General features: G+C 45.2%; 2 protein-coding genes across 2 annotated transcripts; one reads left to right on the plus strand and one right to left on the minus strand.

Annotated features, from left to right (window-relative positions):
- Nucleotides 1-1,985: 1,985 nt before the first annotated feature.
- LOC148672296 (UDP-GlcNAc:betaGal beta-1,3-N-acetylglucosaminyltransferase 7-like) lies at nt 1,986-8,584 on the plus strand. The gene is made up of 2 exons (XM_088627924.1): nt 1,986-2,643; nt 4,809-8,584. Coding segments are annotated over exons 1-2 (1,179 nt in total). The 5' UTR covers nt 1,986-2,641; the 3' UTR covers nt 5,986-8,584.
- Nucleotides 8,585-11,497: 2,913 nt separating this feature from the next.
- LOC148672297 (CD9 antigen-like) lies at nt 11,498-18,488 on the minus strand. Its single transcript, XM_088627925.1, has 9 exons — nt 18,280-18,488; nt 15,575-15,677; nt 14,849-14,946; nt 13,679-13,753; nt 13,218-13,322; nt 12,885-12,977; nt 12,694-12,777; nt 11,998-12,112; nt 11,498-11,833 (listed from the first exon to the last, which is right to left on the minus strand). Exons 1-8 carry the CDS (start codon nt 18,343-18,345, stop codon nt 12,011-12,013), a joined length of 726 nt encoding a protein of 241 aa, XP_088484051.1. The 5' UTR covers nt 18,346-18,488; the 3' UTR covers nt 11,498-11,833; nt 11,998-12,010.
- Nucleotides 18,489-19,327: the final 839 nt, after the last annotated feature.

The raw sequence follows: 19,327 nt of genomic DNA on the forward strand, positions 1-19,327 counted from the left end.
TAGGGTGTAGTCTAGCGATATTTCTGAGGTGAAAAAAATATGTTTTGACAATATGCTGCACATGTGGGTCGAATGTTAAGCCAGAATCGAATATAACCCCAAGGTTTTTTAATTTAGATTGAAGCTCAAGAACAGAACCATCTACAGATAGGGTTACAGGACTGGCTTTTCGAAGTTGATGGGGGGTGCCAATAAGCATGACTTCAGTCTTATTGCAGTTAAGATGAAGGAAATTTTAAGTCATACAATTTTTTTTGTCAGAGATGCAATTAGACAGAATAGAGACAGCCACATCAGTGTCAGGTTTGGTATGGATGTATATTTGAGTATCGTCAGCGTAGAAATGATAGCTGAGGCCATGTGATCTTAAAAGCTGACCAAGTGGGAACATGTAAATGCTGAAGAGCAAGGGGCCCAGTATTGAGCCCTGAGGAACACTAGACTTAACAAATCCAATTTCAGACCTGTACCCGTTAAGAGAGACAAAGTGACAGCTATCAGTGAGGTAAGATTTGAACCATTTAAGAGCAGTGTCAGAAACTCCAAACACAGTCTCAAGATGAGAAAGTAAGATATTATGGTCAACAGTGTCAAAAGCAGGACTGAGATCAAGAAGGATGAGTATAGAAAGAGAACCAGAATCAGAAGCTATTAGAAGATCGTTAGTGACTTTGACCAGGGCAGTTTCTGTGCTGTGAAGTTGACGGAAACCAGATTGGAGGGGTTCGAAAAGGTTGTTTGTCGTGAGGTGGTTATGTAACTGAAGTGTGACAGCACGTTCTAGAATTTTTGCAAGAAAGAGTAAGTTGGAGATGGGGCAAAGATTGTCGAGAGCCATGTTAGGCTTTTTTGGCACGGGGGTAATGGCAGCAGTTTTGAGGACCGTTGGTACAATGCCGGTGCTCATGGATTCGTGTATAATATTGAGGACAATGGGACAGAGAGAAGAGAAACAGGACTGAAATAAAGTGGTGGGAATGGTATCTAAAATAGATGTGGTGGGTTTCATGCGTGTAACTAGTTTATTGAGGGATGCTGAGTCAAGAAGAGAGAAGCTGGAGAGAAGGGAACCAGAAAAGTTGGATGAGGAGGGAGGAGGTATGCAAATGATATGTGTAGTGGAGAGAATGTGATGCCGGATATTGTCGATCTTAGAACTAAAGAAATCTAAGAATGTGTTGCAAAGTTGCGATGAGGCAGGTAATGTGGTGGGGCAGTTTGGCTTGAGCAGTCTGTTGATGGTGGAGAAAAGATGTCTGGGGTTGTTTGGGTGATTTTCAATGATGTGAGAGAAGTAGGTGGATCTAGCAGATTCTATAGTAACCTTATATTCAGATAAGTACTCTCTCCAAGCCTGATAATGTACATTTAGGCCAGAATGACGCCACCTACGCTCAAGTTTGCGAGAGGCTGCCTTCATATTTTGCAGATGGTCGTACCAGGGGGCAGGGAAAGCGAAGGAGATGATGCGAGTTTTTAAAGCAGCAAAGGTGTCAAGCGCAGATAAAAGAGCACTGTCAAGTAACTGTATTTTATCCTCTAGAGCAGTGGTTCTCAAACTTTTTGGACCAAGTACCACCCCTAATCCAACCAAAGCATCCAAGTACCACCTACAAGTCATCATCTCATAGGAACCCAAGAAATTCTCAATGACCAATTGGGCGATCAATTGATTGCCAGTTGCGGAAGTTAACAGAGTTGGGGGGGAGTGTTAGAAACAGGTAATTCCAGATTGAAAAGAATGGCTAAGTGGTCAGAGAAGCCTAGATCAAGGGGAGAGCAGTGGGAGACAAAGGAGTCATTTGCAATAATTAGATCTAAGGTGTGTCCTTTGTTATGTGTAGGGGTACAAACAAACTGAGTGAGGTCAAAACATCCCAATAGAGAAAGGAGAACAAAAGCAGGGAGAGAGGAGGGGCTGGAGGCGGGAGCAGGGAACAGGCAGAGCGGCCATTTGTTCCTTTGCTAAATACAGCTCTCTACCCCTGTAACTGTTCTGTGTGCTTTGAATTTGTTAATTGAGTGATTCTGTCCTGTTTCTGAAATACAGTAATTTGATGACTTGCCATTGTTTCTGCTGCATGACAAGTTTGAGCAGGAATATTTTCAGGCCCTTTTTGCAATTCTTTTGTTCCTTGAATATGCTGAAGGGGGTTAATGAGGCAGGCAAGGAAAATGAAGATCAGCAAATCCCTGCATGACTATGTTTCGTTAATCCTCCAGGTGCCTGTATTTGCATGCATCGAAAACTTGTCAAGACCAATGTCCCGTCTTTGCAGGTGCATGTGCTCTGATGGCTCTTTACACACCTGCACTTCGCAGAGCTCAGATTTTCATCTGTTTAGCCGGGGTCTCTTGAGGACGGTTTCTGAATTTGCTACCTGCATGTTAAGGAGATAGAAGGGAGGTACTGTATTTGTACACCTGTATGTGTGATGTGAGGTGATGATTTATGCTCTTACCCCTTCGGGAGTATATCGTACAGAGGGAGGGACTTTCTTCAGGTGTCTGCTGACTGTAGGGCAGATTCTCACAATAGGAATGTCTTACCTGTGAGGGAGCCTGGAATCTGGCTGTTGGCTTCTGTGTCGTGACATACCCTTGCCTTAAACAACTCACCTGTTTTCGTCTTCGGCAGAAAATGTGAGTATTTCCACAGCTGGTATTTCTATTCGTTTCACCTTGAAACACCCAGTAACCTGGATCTTTTTCCAAACATAGATGTTCTTTTTTTATTAGGCAGGATTTACATAAGGCATAATCCGCAGGTCATGAGTTTGCTCTCTGTATGAAAAAGATTTAATCTCTGAGATGAATTGGAAAGCAACGAACATACTGTCTACATTTTCAGATGGAAATAGATGTTCTTTGATAAAAAGAATAATGGATTATTCAGTGCCTAATACAGTTTTACATTTGTGTGGATTTGCTCTTTTCTAAATAACAACAGTTGAGATCAGTTTGTATCCAAACTCTGAAAAAAAGTGATCTTGGAGTTATGGTTGTCCGATCCTGAACAAATAGGTTTAGAAAGAAAGATATGCCTGTTTCCTACAACTAGAATTGTAAATCAGATGGAGACTACATATTAAATTTCACCAATGAAAAATATCCATTGTCAAAAACCACATCCTGGTCTTTAAACCAGTTTTTCTTTTTTGTGTCTTAAGATGTTCTCACTATCTATATGCTGATGATTTGCTACCTCTTCTGTAGTGCTTTGCCTTCACATGACAGGCACTATATACAAATAAAACAAAATTATTGTCTCTTATTCTCAGCAACTAAAATGCATTTCCAGAGTTCAGCATAAAACCTTCTCCGTTGCAGCCCTGTACTCTGAATCTCATACTGCAACTAATCTGTTAAAAGCCATATCCTTCTTTGTTTCAAACGGAAGAACTCTAACAATCCCTTCATTTTATTCTGGTCTATTGATTTTGTCAGCACTGATTAATGGTGTTTCAAAATTACTGCACAGTTTTTATTCTAATTCTGAAAGTTACTTGGTCTTCTAATCTTCTAACAAAATGGGTGCATGCAACACCCTCTTGTCATTTCTGCCTAAATATACTTTTTATATTTTAAAATATGTATTTGTTTTAATTTTATTTAACTTTACACAAGTAAAATAGAGAAGCTACAGGGTGGATTAATCATGAGGTACCTGCCAAGTTCTTACTATCAATGTGCAAACAACTGTTTCCTTATTAAATTAATTTTAAATAATCATTAGAAGAGCTATCTCATGGGTGTGTATTTGTTCCTTTAAAATACAAACAGAGAATATCTTGAGCCAGATTAAATATTCACTGTGTCCTTCCTTCATAACTGAGAATGTGATAACTCTTTACTCCTATCTAAAACTAGCTACTGTATCTAGAGTCCAGTATAAGTTCTTATATTGCTATACTGTATGTATAGTACAATCATTGCTTATCTTATCTTTTCTCATTTTGGAATACAGTATTTAATCAGGTGTGTTTTTCTTCACTGAAAGTAAAGTGCAGTAAATACCTTTTTTTTTACAACAGAAAGATAATGCACAATGTTATGAATCAAATTCATTAAAAAATATATTGTTTTGTTTATTGAGATATATCATTGAATAAGAGAAATAATATTATCAAAGATGTGTCCTGGCATTTCACAATCAGTATCACATGCAACCTTTCATACATTATCCCTTTAGTACGTTTAAGTGTATGCTATTAAAGAAAGTCTGGAGTCTTCTCATGCATATGTGCACTGTTAATACATAATCACTGCCAGATAATTCACATTAAGAGATCATTACACACAAATAAATATCATTTGCAATCCCTATAGAGTTACCATGCAATGCACACAATTTCAAAATGTTTCCTATTTTAAAGCTGAATTGAGGCAAAAACATCTTATTAGTTATTTTAATATTACACTGCGTTTTGAAAACAGAAACATTAAGCTCCTCTAGCGTGCTCAACAGGCACAATGTTCAGTTATTACTGAGACCCATGAATAGGATAGTACAGTGCAGGGATATTCTTGACTTGGGCACAATTTGCAGGCCGATTGCTTTGGCCCATTTTAGCAACGTTAGGCTGTCTTCACATGCTTGAATGTCCCTTTAATTTCAGCTGCCTGCTGAGAGAAAATGGGATCTAGCTGCCGTTGCCTTGACAGCTGCTAGTGGTAAACTCTTAAAGCTGTTCACTGCCTCTCCACATTGTTCTCAATGCATTCATCTTGAATCTCCTGAGTCACCAACTAGCAAGCTACTCTGCCATATGCTAGCAGCCGTAACTCCCACTTCTCTCACTTTCTAGGCGTCTCAGCAGGATCTGCGGGAAGACTTTCTGCAACCTCCTTCTCCTGGCAATCTTTATGGTAATCTTTGCCATGGTGCAGAAGGTCATCCTCCAAAGCGCCTTCACTGAAAAGACAGCCCGGGACATATCCGGCGAGCGCGTCTACGTCCGTGGACACATTTCCGTCTGGACCGGGGGCAGGAATGAGTCGGTCACTGAACACAAGGTGGTCAGAGCCTGGGATGTGACAGATGCCCACTGCTCGGCCAACACCAGCCTGACTGCCTTGCCGTGGTTTGCCGAGGTGGGCGAGCGCACCCAGCAGTTCCTGCTGTACCGACACTGCAGGTACTACCCTATGATCTTTAACCACCCAGAGAAGTGTGAAGGGGACGTCTACCTCCTTCTAGTCATCAAGTCCATGATCCCTCAGCACAGACGCAGAGAGGCCATCCGGAAGACCTGGGGTGAACAGAAGAAGGTGAATGGCAAGAAAGTCAGGCTGGTCTTCCTGGTGGGGGCAGCCACCCTGGGCGAAGAGCACGTCCACCACCAGAAACTCCTGGAGTACGAAGACAGGCTCTTTGGGGACATCCTGCAGTGGGACTTTAAAGACACCTTCTACAACCTCACCCTGAAGGAAGTCAATTTCCTGAAGTGGTTCTCCACCTACTGCCCCAACGTGCCGTTTGTCTTCAAGGGCGATGACGACATCTTCGTCAACGTGGAGAACATCGTCGAGTTTCTGGAAAAAAACGGCAGCAATCCGGACCTTATTGTGGGGACACTCCTCTACACCTCCCCGCCCGTCAGAGAGAAGAATAACAGATACTTCGTCCCCGCCGAGATGTTCAATGAGACCTTTTACCCGCCGTATCTCAGTGGAGGGGGGTACCTCATGGCTGGGCCCCTGACTGTGAGGCTGCACCTGGCCTCTGAGCGCGTGGACCTCCTGCCCATTGACGACGCCTTCGTGGGCATGTGCCTCAGAGTGCTCCACGTGAGCCCCAAGGAGCACAGTGGCATCAAGCCTTGGGGGATCCATGAGCCTGGCAAAGAGAACGAGCTCACCAAAAACCCCTGTTTTTATCGGGACCTGCTGATGGTCCATAGGTTCACCCCCGGAGAGCTGCTTCTCATGTGGAAAATAATGAAGAGCGATGTCATCTGCTCGCGGGTAAAACACTTCGGGTAGAGGCTCGAGGTCAGAGCAAGCCAAAGTGCCTGCTCTGACCTCCTCCCGTCGGGAAGATCACCTCCAAGTCTGCAGGCAGGTGGGAAAGACCCCACTGAGGTGGCAAATGTGGCAGGGGGCCTAGCGTGCGAAAACTCCAAACCAAATCCTATCTTAAACCCAAGACAGCGATTCCCTCACCCCGTCAATTCTGTTTGGCCAGGTACACTCATTCCCCTCCTTCTTTTTAACAGCGTCCCGACACAGAAAGCAACCGAGGCCGATATCCAGTCATAGCCTAGTGTACAGTATATACTGACGGAGCATGTCACCGGCGACAGCACTCTCCAAACAGATATCTTCCCAAGATGCTCAGTACGCACTCCTCGCACTCTGTTTATACAGGGATCCGGCCCGGGTGACCGGCCCAGGTGCAGCCAGTTCATTGGTTTCCTCTAGGAGACGGCGAGAAATGCACTTCTCTCCATGTGTCGTCCCAGCCGTCTGGCGACTCAACCCCATCTCCGTCTGTCTGCCCTGCTACAGCAGAGAAAGCCCCTCACTTCTGAAACTGAAGCACTGTTGAAGAAAAGGAACTGCTGTACGGATATAAACACCTGCAGCTTGGCATATAACGCTTAAAACAGCACCATAACGGCATTCAGGCACGTATCCATTTTTCCTGTACAGCCCACCGTGTCTGAACAAGCAGAGCAGAGTGCTGTGGCCTTGTGGGACAGAGAGATCAGGCTGACAGAGCTGCAGACACACCTCGCTTTGAGATGTGCTGACGAACAGCTCACCTGCTCCTCGAGGCACCAAACTGCAGAGGTGTCGAATTTAAAATATCACCATCGACCCAGAATGATAAAAAATGACATCATAATTATAATAATTATATGTTGTTTTTTTTTAAATGACAGACCTCTTAAAGTGTCTTTAATAAACACTGAGGACACATCAGCACTCAGCAGCACACACCCAGAAAGGCAGCTTCTCCTGTACATGAACTGTTCCAGAATAATAGCACTTGGAAACAAAGTCCTGCTGCTGAGTATTTTGGGGAAAAGCACCCGAAGTGGTGCAGTGAGTAGTGGTTCATTTAATATTCACACGACATCCAGAAGTAAAGAAAAGCTTAATCCATTGAATCAGCTAAAGTAAGAAAACTAATTGTTTCAGAGAAAAGAATGTCAGCAGTTGCATGTCAATTTGCTTAAATGGTATGACACAAATGCAAGTGCCGAGCAATTTGTTTTTTCCACCGGCGTTAGTTAGTGCACTGATTCTAAATCAGGATAATCAAACACTAATCACTAGTCATCACTTGTCCTCCTGACTCTCACAATATAAGAAAGAACGGAACTTGTACCACAACCCTGGTACTGCACAGCCTCTGGCTAAGCAGAAAACGCCCTTTTTCTTCTACAATCTTGCAGTTTTACAGCCGATGTTCCACTGAGCCACACCTGCTGCATGCCTCTGTACCCACCTCTGTAGAGTGAATTCCTAGCTGAGACAGGGTAGAATTTGCAAAATTCCAGTCAAGCTGTCTCTAACACCTGAGTATTAAGTGCTGAAATAAATAAAGACTCAACAGGACAACGCGAGAATGTACACGAAAATACATAAAATAATTTACATGGAAGTGAAATTCAACCAGTCTAACCCAGTGGTTTCGTTCCAGCCGAGCCCTCGGTTACGCAACCAAACCCTTCACTGACTTAATAATAATAATTCGATTAATTGTAACTGTTTGTTCCCAACTCTGAAACAGGTTGGAGGTTTAACTGTTGTATTTTGTAAGTGAAATGAAATCCCATAGGACTAGAAACTACATACAAATATTTAATTGAAGCAACGTCTTGGATCAAGTGAGGCTTCAGTGTTCTAATGGAGGTGGGCTGGAATGAAAACCAGCAGGTGTGTGGGGCACCAGGACCAGGGTTGGAAACCACTGTTCTAAAAGCTTGTCATGCAGGCCGATCAGTAGCTTCAATACCATTTTAATGTACCTTGGGATGAAGTTGTGTATTAATCACTGGTATCTTGGTTTTAGGTACTGTAGATTATCGATCAGTTGTGCTTACTCTAAGGTCTTGCCCTGTTTCTTGGTTCTGCTTGGGTTGTATAAGGCCCTGGGCTCATAGGTATAGGTCCAGTGTCTGCCATTTTACAGGCATGCTTTATGGGGGGAGTTTTGTTCTCAAATTTCTGTTATTTTCATTTCTGAGACTGTCCTCATTGTGAGAAACAGTATTTTCATGTAACCACTGCAACCTTTCCTCTATTTCGTTTTTCGAATGTCTATTCTTTCGTATTCTAGTGGAACCTGTTTTCGTATCTTGTTTTCCGTTTGAGCTGTCAGGGTGAATATTTCTGAAGATGCATAGGAGGTGTGAAGGGGGAATCTGAACTTTTGTCCAGAAGAGCAGAATACAATAAACTACTGCTGACAATCATTGCGACAGGCAGAGTTCAGTTTCCCCATTGCTGAGGTACATTCCATCTGTGTAGGAGGGCATCTGGAGTGGACCTTGTCTGGTGAGATGGGAGCAGAACTTTCATTAAATGTTATACCATATTCGTAAATTAAAATAAAAATAAAAAATTCATTTGACCTGCGCCTGTTGTGTTGTTCTTTTCAGCAACCTGGTAGGTTAGAACAACTAACAATATACTACTGTATATTCTATACTAATAATATACTACTGTGTATTAAGATGGTTACAGCACCACCAGGGATGTTTATAGAAGAGGATGTAAGGACATTTACTCACACTGTGTACACAAGCTCATCAGGAGAGCAAGCTCTGTCATTGGGTCTGACCTGGACCCCTTGGAGGTAGTGGCTGAGAGGAGAATGGTGTCCAAACTAGAGGCCATCATGGACAACATCCCCCATCCCCTCTATGACAGGCTTGCATAAATGAAGAGCACGTTCAGCGATAGACTGATTCATCCACGGTGCTACAGGGAGGTCATTCTTGCCTTCTGTCATTAGACTGTACAACGCATCCACCTTGCGTCTGGGCAGAGGCAACATTGACAGTGACCTGTTTCTGGACTGAACGCATCTACACATCTACTGCTACATCTGTTCTCTTTCTTTTCTTTTCCCGTTTACAACCGTTTTTTGTGCAATATATGCCAGGGACCTGTGCAATTCATTTATATTTATATCTATATCTATATTTATATTCATATGTGTGATATGATTTTTCTGCGTACTGTTCTGTTCTAGTTTGTTCTTTGTGTGTCCGGACTGTGAGTAACTCTTTTAGTGCACCCCTCACTGAACTGATTGTATTGTATGTATTGTACTATTATTATTATTGTGTCATTCGTTACACTGTGGCTGTGTTGTCTGTGTTAAGCTGCTGTTGCACTGCAATTTCCCTCACGGGATCAATAATGTATCAATCTATCTACACTGACTGCCAAGCTAAAACACAGTAAACATTCAATCTTGACAAGTTTACTAATGTAGAAAGTGTTATGACTGGTTTCTTGTAGAATCTCTTGGCAAGCATTTGACTTGGGAAACCATCACATTCTCACGAGGGCTCACGGTTTTCCAGGGCTCGCTGCACTGATCGGACCTCCTTGTGGCAGATCCGTCTAAATTATCCAATTTATTACTCAATATTTCCTTCTCTTTTTAATCCCGAGACACCTCTCCAACGGCGCTTCGTCATTAGTCTTTTCAGCCCTTCCTGTCTGCACTGCCATTTCCTGATCTCTGGTTCATGGGGCAGATGTCTCAGCGGCTTTTCTGGGTGGTCATCTCTCCCTGGAATGCTAAGCCTGTTTGCACCCCTTTCCTTGGTTATCGGCACCGGGATTCCTCTCTAAGGCTGAGATTCCCCAGCGTTCTCCTTCTTCCTGGGAGCTCGGCACAGAAGGCGAGGATGCCCAGCTCCTGATTCACTAGGGTTCTTCGCCAACCACCTTGCCTCTTCGATTCACGCAGCTCAAGCAGTCTGCTCTGTCTCCAGTCCAGGATTTCACATCACTCTGCACTGCAGAGCTCTGCTCCCGTCTGGCCTGGCGCCGAGGGTTCCGGATTCTGGTCGTCGGTGTCAGGAAGCGTTTATCAGGACCCTATGCAGACAGCAGAATCCGGAAGGGAGTGCAGGAGACTAGGATCGGGGCTGGTAGAAGAACAGGGGGGCGTGTCGACGGTGCACTGTCCGTAGGGAAATCCAGAGTGGGAGCATAAGTCCAGAGCCGGGTACTCCATCCAAGACTGACAAGACAAAAGTTAAAAACCGGAGCGGGATCTGGTGAAGGGTCGGTGAAATAAAAAGGGGTAACGGGGCCAGGCGCTCCAAGCCCCAGACCCAGATGGTCAGGACGCCGTTGCGAAGCCTATGCCTTCGAGCCACTCCAGGACCCGCTGGCAGGCGGGCTTCCGGGCGTCCATCTTCCAAAACTGAGCCCAGAATGGTAGGAGCATCTGGCTTTTATAGGAAGGGGCTGGATAAGAGTCAGGTGCAGGATAATCAGGCAAAACGGGAAAGAGCCGGAGCACCCTTAAGAGGAGGGATTTACGGTCATGACACGCGGGCTGGGTTGAGCAGCTTAACTTGAAGCTGGCATGTTGGTCACCAGAGATGCAGAGACAGCATCTCCCAGACCATCGCGCTTCACTTGTTTTCTTCTCTTGCTGACCGGCTGGGACAATCCTTGCTCCTCTGGCCAACTCCGTTTTATTTTTTTCTGTTTTCTTTTCCATTACTGACCAGCCTGGGCTGATTAATCTCCACCAGCCAGCAATAAATTATCTATTGTCACCTTTCTTGTTTCCTGTTGGCTTTCACTTTCACTCCATCCTGGAGCGCTTGAATCCCAATCAGTCAGGTCTCTTTGGGTGTTTCGACACTCTCCGGTCTCTTGCACTTGGGTTCTGACTAATCACCACCTGAGCAGCTGTATCCAGCTGCATCATAACAGAAAGCTTATTTCTCTTTCAGTATACTTGTCCACACACACTAAAGTGCAGGATTCTTATATTATACAACTCCCAAATAAATAAAACTTTCCCTCATTAGGAAGGTCTGATTCTTATTACTGAAGGAAGTCCAGAACGTCCTCCTGCCCACTTAATGTCTTAAATGATCCAAGAAACTGTGCATCAACAACATAGCCTGGTGAAGAGTCTTCTATTACTGCCAATGATGCCTATCCAGCTGTAATCCACAGCCTACATTGGTGTGTTAATCTTGAAGACATTTAATCTTTTACCCATCAGTTCTTTAAAGATGCCAATCATTCACACCTCCCCTCCATTCTCGATCACTCTCACCATTTGATTTGGGAAATTATCCAAGCTGCTCAGCTCCAAACTCCTCAATGTTATTTTGCGGTAAGAAGACATGGTAGCCATCAAGATGTGGGCTCCTCTGGTTGACGAACAAACTCAAGCAACCATGTCACTGTTGCTCAGATGAAGAGGAGGATATCCAGCTCAGGCACTGAAGTCCAAGCCATTTTGCTTCCATTGTAGGAAAAGAGACTAGAGGACACAAGATTTCATCAAAACGAATCTTTATTTATAAATTGTGCATATTACAAAACATTCACAAAGTACTGTATCCACCCCATTCCTTCCCAGAATGAAATTGAAGATGGAAGGGTGCAAGAGTGGTGTTTTTCTAAAAGCAGAACAAAACAAATAAAACTGAACAGTCTCTCAGCAGGTCTAAGCCTGGTTTCAAATGAAAAAGCATGCAGCCAACAACAGGCCTTGGGCCTGATGTGCGGAGGAAAGATAGGCTGTGTCACATCTTGCCCAGCCTTCTGCAATTTGGTCCACAAAATATGCAAGACCATGAACACCCTCCAGGAGAGATGAAGGGCCTCTGATCTGCAGCAGGAGAGGGAGAGGGAACATCAGGATATGGGGGGAACTGAGAGTTGTGTAGGGTCTTTAAGGTTTCCAAATCTGCAGTCATTAGAGATATGGATCAGAGTCTTATGCAGGTTGAGACAAGGAATTAGGTTCTATTTACAGGAGTGAGAGGGGAGTACCGTGGGAAGGATTTTATGTTTGAGGGATCAGATGAAACAAGTTGTTTTGTTGTAGCCTGTCTCTTGCTAGCTTCACAGAGTTCACGAAAACACAACAGCAGAGGATGGCAAGACCCTGTCAATCACAGAGAGGAGAAACGTGTTAGGAAGAGAACTGGTAGAGCAGAGCAAGACCTGAGAGAGAGGAATAATTTAAGGCCAACTCCTAAGAAATTACCTTTACAAAATGTTGTGAAATACACTTCACGTAGTTAATCTCTCAGTTGCATTGGGTATTTCACTGTGGTAACAATGTCAATAAACCAGTGGTCAGTACTGTAACAATTCTAGAAAATGTGCTGCAAACAACCAAATGAGATTTGAGTGTGAATGAAACTTGATATTCAATTAGGATACTGAAATGCAGCACCTATGTTTAAGTATATACAATTTAAGTATCTAACTATGCACCCCTTGATAAGCATTAGATGTACTCCACAAGCTCCCACTGCCTATTTACAAGACTGGAAAGGTAACAGCTCCTCCTGATCTATACTACCAGTAGATTACCACTCCTAATGGATGGGATATGACTGCAATTTTCAGTGTCTGTCTGGAAATTGGAGATGCCAGAATCTACAGGGCTGTAAATAGCTATTGCTCCTTCCTTTTTCACTGCCCCATACCACCACCATACTAGCTCTGTGATGTTCTCACCAGTAGCACTGCAGTTCCAATGAAGGATCCAAGGAAGATTTTGCCAATGGCTTCATCCAGGCTGCTCAAGGTGTTAGGACAGGTCTGTAAAACAAAACATGGATGTACGTGAATGATCCATGTGGATGTGCAGAAGTAAGCAAGTGAAGAACAAGATGGTTGTACAAATAACTCGAAACACTTGAACTTACTGGCGTTGTGATTGCATTCCAGAACCCATCTCTTCCTGGGCATGTCTCTTGGACAAAGGGCTCCAGAATCCCGCCAACTCCACAACAGTCCAGCTAGACAGAGGCAGTAAATTACATGAGGAGCAGTGGTCACTTGCCTGCCTCCAAACCTAACTAAGAAATGACAGGTACTAAAGCATACAATCCCTCACAAGATATTATTCCTCGTCACTCTGACTCTAGTCTCCAAAGAGCCTCAGTCCGGCAGGATAACACTATTATTATTGCTCTGCCAGCGTGGCGGGGCAGGAGTGCATTATAATTTTGACAGTTCTGTTTTTATATAGGACGTACCATGCGTTGAGCCAACATCAGGGACAACCGGAGGAATGTGTTGTGTTTATTCCCAACATATTGAACATACACACAAGTGTAGAAGTCACTTAACTGGGCAGCCACCTAGAGGACAAGAAGAATCTGTTTAGAGACCTCTGACCTCCAGCGCTGGGAGATTTCCAGAGCCATGACCACACATATGGACCCTTTAGTTACAATTTACAGCAGAACAGTATTTTTCCCCCATAGCTGTACTGTAGATTGTCAAGGGATTTCTATTACTCTACTGCACTGGACTACAGTCTAGACATTTCTGGTGGTATCATCATGGTCCAGTGTAGTAAAAGTACAACCAAGAAATGCCACAAGAAAGCCATGGAGCAAGTACAAACATGTTTAATGCATCAACCTCCCCCCCCCCCCCATACAAGAGGACAGGGGCACACAGTGAGACAAAACCATAGCCAGATCAAACCTACCTTCTGCCGACTGACATAAGCAGAGATTCCCACAGCAATGGCCATACCCAGGGCACTGCTAATGATAGAGATGTACTGTGAAAAAGAAGAGGAGGGAGTGAGACTTCAGAGCACGACAGGATTTCACTTTACAGCAACAGGTCGAGACTCCCCTGGAACGCCCTTATTCAAACAAATAGGGTAAGAGCCTCCTCTACATGAATGAAGCAGTACAGGTGCTGCTGGCAGCCCCTTTAAATCAATGGAGAGCAAATGAAGGTAGGAGGGTTGTGAAACAGATATTTCCACGCAGCTCCTTCATCCAGCTATGTATCTGCCAGGGCCTTCACAATATCCACAGTCATTTCAAGAACTCAAACATGAATATTCTATTGGTATAGAAATAGTGAGACAAAGGTTGGAGTCTAAAGGACTTTGATCACAGCTGTTGGCAGCTGGTTCGGTGAGGGTGTGCAAAGGTAGACATCGCCATCTTGTGGCCAAGGCAACCCAGCTGCACTGCTGAGCCCTCACGCAGGCAAATAACATCAAAGACACGGCCTTGAAACAGAACAGCCTTACTGCCACCTGCTGGAGAGCAACTAGAAAACAATCCCCTCTTACAGTACAATGACCTCAAGATCAAGCAGGTTTTTCGTAAGACCACAGTCAAAACACTGATCAGAACCAAGATATCCTACAAAGATTTATTTGTAAATCACGCAGGACAGCAAAAACAAAAACTTTGCCTTGCATGTCTTACAAATATTTGATTCCAGACCCACTGATATTCGTATCCCAGTTTCCTTAAATCAAACACGAGGGAAAACGTTTTGGCATAACATGGATGCCAACCCAGCTATAGCAAAATGAATGCTCCTTGAATTGGTGCCTGCATTGGAACACCAATGTTTTGATGTCGAATTCCCCATTCCAAACCCAATGAACCTCTACAGTAGCCAGTGAACCATGATCTGGGAATCTGAGCTCTGCTAAAAGATTTAACCACTGACATCCAGCAGGTGTCTATTCACACAGGCACTACTCTGTCAGTCAGCCACAGCTGGCTTGGCACCAGTTTTGTGCTGAAGAATCACCTTCACAAGAAGATGGATCATGAATGAGACACGAACTTCAGCCACATAAGAGTCCCTCTTTGTTTATTTCCCCCACTGAGAACATCTCACTCACCGCTTTGTAGATGTCGATGGACTTGGAGCACTTTGCTACGTCGACCATTATGATGGCCACAATGAGGATCAATCCCATAATGATCAGTAAGATCAGCCCTGGGAGGATGGAGAGAGGGACAGACACTGGAACCATCAGAACAACTTGACATGGCTTCCCATAACACTGGATTTGATCACACCTCGTTGAAAGCTAGGAGCAGCAATTCCTGGATTTTCTCCAAGTTCTTTTTGTGTGTCCACAGGGGTTCAACAATCCACTAAGGAACCCCTCACTTTATTAAGTTTAGAATTAGTCTAAATATTTCTTTTCTTATTTGACAGGCAGTAGAGAAGGAATGTGGGCCGAGACTAAGCTCAGGTTGAGAAGGGCGTGACAGGTGTCTCCTTCCACTGGAATGGTGGGAAGGGAGGAGGCAGGGCGGGAGAGCGGGAGGATTGTGTTATCACCAGTGGAGCGCTCACTCTCGCCGCTCAGACACGGGAGCAGACATGCAATGCCAGCTGGTTCCTCCGGTTGGCTCCCCGTGAATCTGTGCCCACATCTGCTGCTGGGGTGCTCTTGGTGTCTCTGTGCAAGCGGGTTCCAAGCTTGAGCCGGAGATCGAGGGGGTGGGAGTGTGGGAAGCCATCACAGGGTGCGCGCAAATCTCGCGACTACTTTCAAACAGCATTCGCAGCACGGAAGAGAAAACACAACAGTCTTTCAGAAACAGAGGAAACTCACCAATCATGATGATCTCATAATGTCCCGTCATCTGGAAGAACTGACTGGACTGGGCCAAAATGACCAGCAAGCTGCCTCCGACCATCAGCAAGAGTCCCTCCAGCTGCAGGTGTGGGAGAGGAAGCAATGTGTCACTATGGGGGTCCCCCAGGCTCCTCCTAAAGCCCTGATCATCCCCGTTCCTTCACTGAGAGCAGGGACTGGATCTCAAACTGTGGGCCGCAACCCCTGTCCTGAGCAGGGCCCCCCTCTGAGTGAGCTGAGGAACCAGCATTATCCTAGAGAGACGCCACACCCCCATTATTCAACAGTGCAGTCCTGTTTCGGCTGGGTTTAACGCAGCTTAAATTCTAATTATGAGGGAAAGGCTTCAAAGTGGAGAAACTTCCCACCCTGGGAGTTGGCGTGTTCTTTTCTCACACTGCAGGTATTGGATTTCCATTGATGATGCCCACAGGGGCACCGGTTAGGGATCGGACGTGGGATCCCGGCACTGTTCCCTCTGGACCGGGACCTGCAGGACCACCAATGGCCCAGTAGGGGGGCTTCAGTGGACACTGCCTCCTACTGACTGAGACATTAAACTGAGTTCCTGACCCCTTGGTCACTGGTTTTTCAGCCGAGCAGTGTTAGAACCTGGCGTCTCTTGGCTTGCACAAGCTGGCCTTCCCAACTTCTGCCCCTTAACTCTGCGGGTACAGACATTTCTCACTCCTGCGGTGGGTCTGCTGGGGCACGAGACTGTCTCACCTCACAGGTGGTGCTGCGCTGCAGAGGATGATCAATTACCCAACCGACCACTGATAAATAGTCAGTCCACTTGAAACTGATCAGGTGCACCTAAGGTTTTTTTTTCTTTCCCTGATACCTCCTATCCCTACCACATCTCCTTATGTTATTCATTGTGTAATCTTGCGAATTGTAAATTGTATCATTCATTGTATTCTACTCTGTAACCTTAATTCTCCCAACGTCTGTCTTCTCTCTCCTTGTGAGCTTGCGGAAAAAGCACTTCACTGCCGACAACTGTGTGCTGTACTGTCATGCATTTGATAAATAAACCTTGATTGATTGATGGATGGATGAAATGGGTCCTTTAATATATGTGGCGCACTCTGGGACCCTCTGAGGAAGAAAGTGCTACTGCAATCCAATTCGTTGATTCACCAAAGGACTTCAAAGGTCTTAATTTTACTTACAGTGCTTTATTGATACGGATTCAAGCACTTTAGATTAGTATCACCTCACGTTTTAAAAAAATAGTTAAGTTGATAGCTTTCCAAAGACATTTCAAACACCTGCAGCAAGAACAGAATAGCAATTTGACTTTTTCTTTTGCCAGTTTTTACCCTCTCTCCTTTACACAACCACTACCTATCAGAAAGCGAGAGCGGAAGTGGGACAGGTCTGTGCGGGTACGGAGCGGCTGTGCTGCGGAATAGATTTGAATAAAAAAAAAACTGCCCAGGTTTATCGTTTGTGAAATCGCGAAGGGGGAGGGGCGATTTATTCTCAAACGCTCAAAATCAGAATCGAAAGTAACGTGACTGAAAAACCGCGGGTTTGGCACCCAAAACCTTTTCTGAAACATACAGTATAACACCCCGTATAACACATCTGGAGCTGCATCCCCTTTGACGCACAGACTGAAACTGCAGCCCTGTTCTCATAGGAACTACTGTGAACTGTCACTCTGATGAAGGCGATGAAGTGTGTGTCAAGGAACATTATAGCGCCGTAATTTTCCCCCATTAATTGAGGAAGACCTTCAGGCTGCTATTATAGGAAAATTAGTCACTATTTACAAAACGGTCTTGTACTCTGGGAGTCTGAGGGACAAACTCCTCTTCTCATTTCGGTTCGAGTTTCTGAGGTAATCAGAGATTCTCGGAGCCCCACATATCCCTCCCCTCCTTATCGTTATCCAAACGCCCCTGATTCATCCCATAGGAACGTCAACGATCGTCATCCGTGCGCCTGTGTTCCGAAGAAGAAACGAAACTTAAACCCACCCGGGGCGCGCAGTTTGGTTTCGGGGGGGATGTGGGGTTTTGAACAGAGTGCGGCCCAGCTTTAGTCTCAAGAAAACGTTCACAAACAGCCGGCTCCTGAACTGCAGGTGTAGAAAGATCGCTCCTTTGAAAAAGCTGACCAACCGTAATACTTTTACTCCGAATAAAATGATATTCCGCCTTTAGAGTGGAGCCAAACTGAACAGTCGGGGCACTCTTAGATTTCAAACTTCTAACGTTGAAGATTTTTTCCCCCTCAGATTTGGTTGACGTGATGACACCTTCCAAAATAAGCACAAACTCCAATGAAAAAGAGACTAGTTTTTTTTAATATGGATTTTCAGTGTGTAACGTAAACGAATCGCTTATTTTACAAAATATTGTACGGATGTGCAATAGAAAAGCATTAAACCCTTTTTTGTAGCCGTATATCTGTGGATCTGTAGGTGTTTGTGCGAGCAGCGGAGCAGGAAAGTCCCTGAGCCACACTAATCCCGATAAAAACGACTTCGTGAGAAAAGTCCCATCTCACAGAAACCTGAAACAGGCTACCCAAAGCGCCAGCTTAACCTTTACACTTCGTCAGAACTGCGGGAGAAAAGGCTGGGATTGTGTACAGGACACATGTTGCCACCGAGCTCTGAACACGCGTCGCGATCTCAAACCCATCGCTTTGCTGAGCGCGCTACTCACGGCCAAGATGACGTTCAGAAGGTAAAAGAAGATCTTTGCCGCGTAACCACAGCCGTCCAGCTCCATGGTTCCAATACAGGGCTCGGTTCTGCGGGAGAAATGCCGGTCCTTCACGCGGAGAGTTTCCAGATGCGAATGAATTGCCCGTGTCCCAGCAGGCGCGGTTAGATACACCGTTATCCGAGCTGACTATATAAACACGCCTTCCACGTACAGTAGCAGAGGGGCGGATAGATACAAAAAAGAAAAAAACGCCCTGTCTGCTGCTATTACAAGCCCGTTGCCAAGAACACAAAGTGAATATGTGTGCGCTGACATCCATCCTATGTGCGAAGCCCTCGGAAAAGCAGCGCAGTTATGAAGAGGCAGGAACATGAGTTATTTAACCCCACTGATAGTCGGTTTGATGCCTTCTCTACCAATTCATTTCCCGTTACTGCCGCCCGCCCTGTGTTTTACCATTTGTTTTACGTCTTAGGCCCCGCTAAAACTCGGAAACCGTTTTCAACTACCCGAGACCGTGCGAGAACCAAGTGCAGTCCGGCTACCAAGGGGCCGGGGTGTCCGCACGTTCCCTCCCGCCGTCCCTCCGAAACAACGACACCCGAAGAGCCGGGAGAAGCTGAAAAATGGGATCATTTAAACGATTAGAGATCCGACCCCGGTTGTAAAGCGCTGAGCTGGTTTGAAAAGCTGCTCCCACACACTGGCTGTCCAGGACAGTAATGTGGTAACACCCCCAGAATACATTGCCAGCGTTGTAGAAGCAATGGGCGCCCTGCAGATTGAAATAAGGCAGCTCCCGTCGGTTCAATTGTTTTGCAGGTCAGCACTATGCTGCCCCTCTAGTCATTGGCTCCAGTGGGCTCAAAGTTGCTGGTCTCCCTCAGTAGGTAGTCAGTAGCAGTAGGGAGATATTCTGGCTCTGGGGACATTCTGCCTACTGCTGTGCCATTTTGAATGTAAACCCTCACACACTACCTTTAACAGTGATTGCACTACCACTGGCTCCCAGCAGCCCGGTCTCGCCAGTCAGCCAGCAACAGCA

Source organism: Lepisosteus platostomus, chromosome 4 (genome assembly GCF_059453375.1).
Source record: "Lepisosteus platostomus isolate fLepPlt1 chromosome 4, fLepPlt1.hap1, whole genome shotgun sequence".
NCBI lineage: Eukaryota > Metazoa > Chordata > Actinopteri > Semionotiformes > Lepisosteidae > Lepisosteus > Lepisosteus platostomus.

Bases quoted from the DNA above. Each gene is read 5' to 3' on its own strand.
- LOC148672297 (XM_088627925.1), bottom strand. From the start codon at position 18,345: ATGGAGCTGGACGGCTGTGGTTACGCGGCAAAGATCTTCTTTTACCTT. The intron at 13,323-13,678 runs GTAGGTTTGATC...CTTGTCCTCTAG, and splicing joins CTTATGTCAGTCGGCAGAAG to GTGGCTGCCCAGTTAAGTGA. The intron at 12,778-12,884 runs GTAAGTTCAAGT...TTTGTTTTACAG, and splicing joins GGAATGCAATCACAACGCCA to ACCTGTCCTAACACCTTGAG.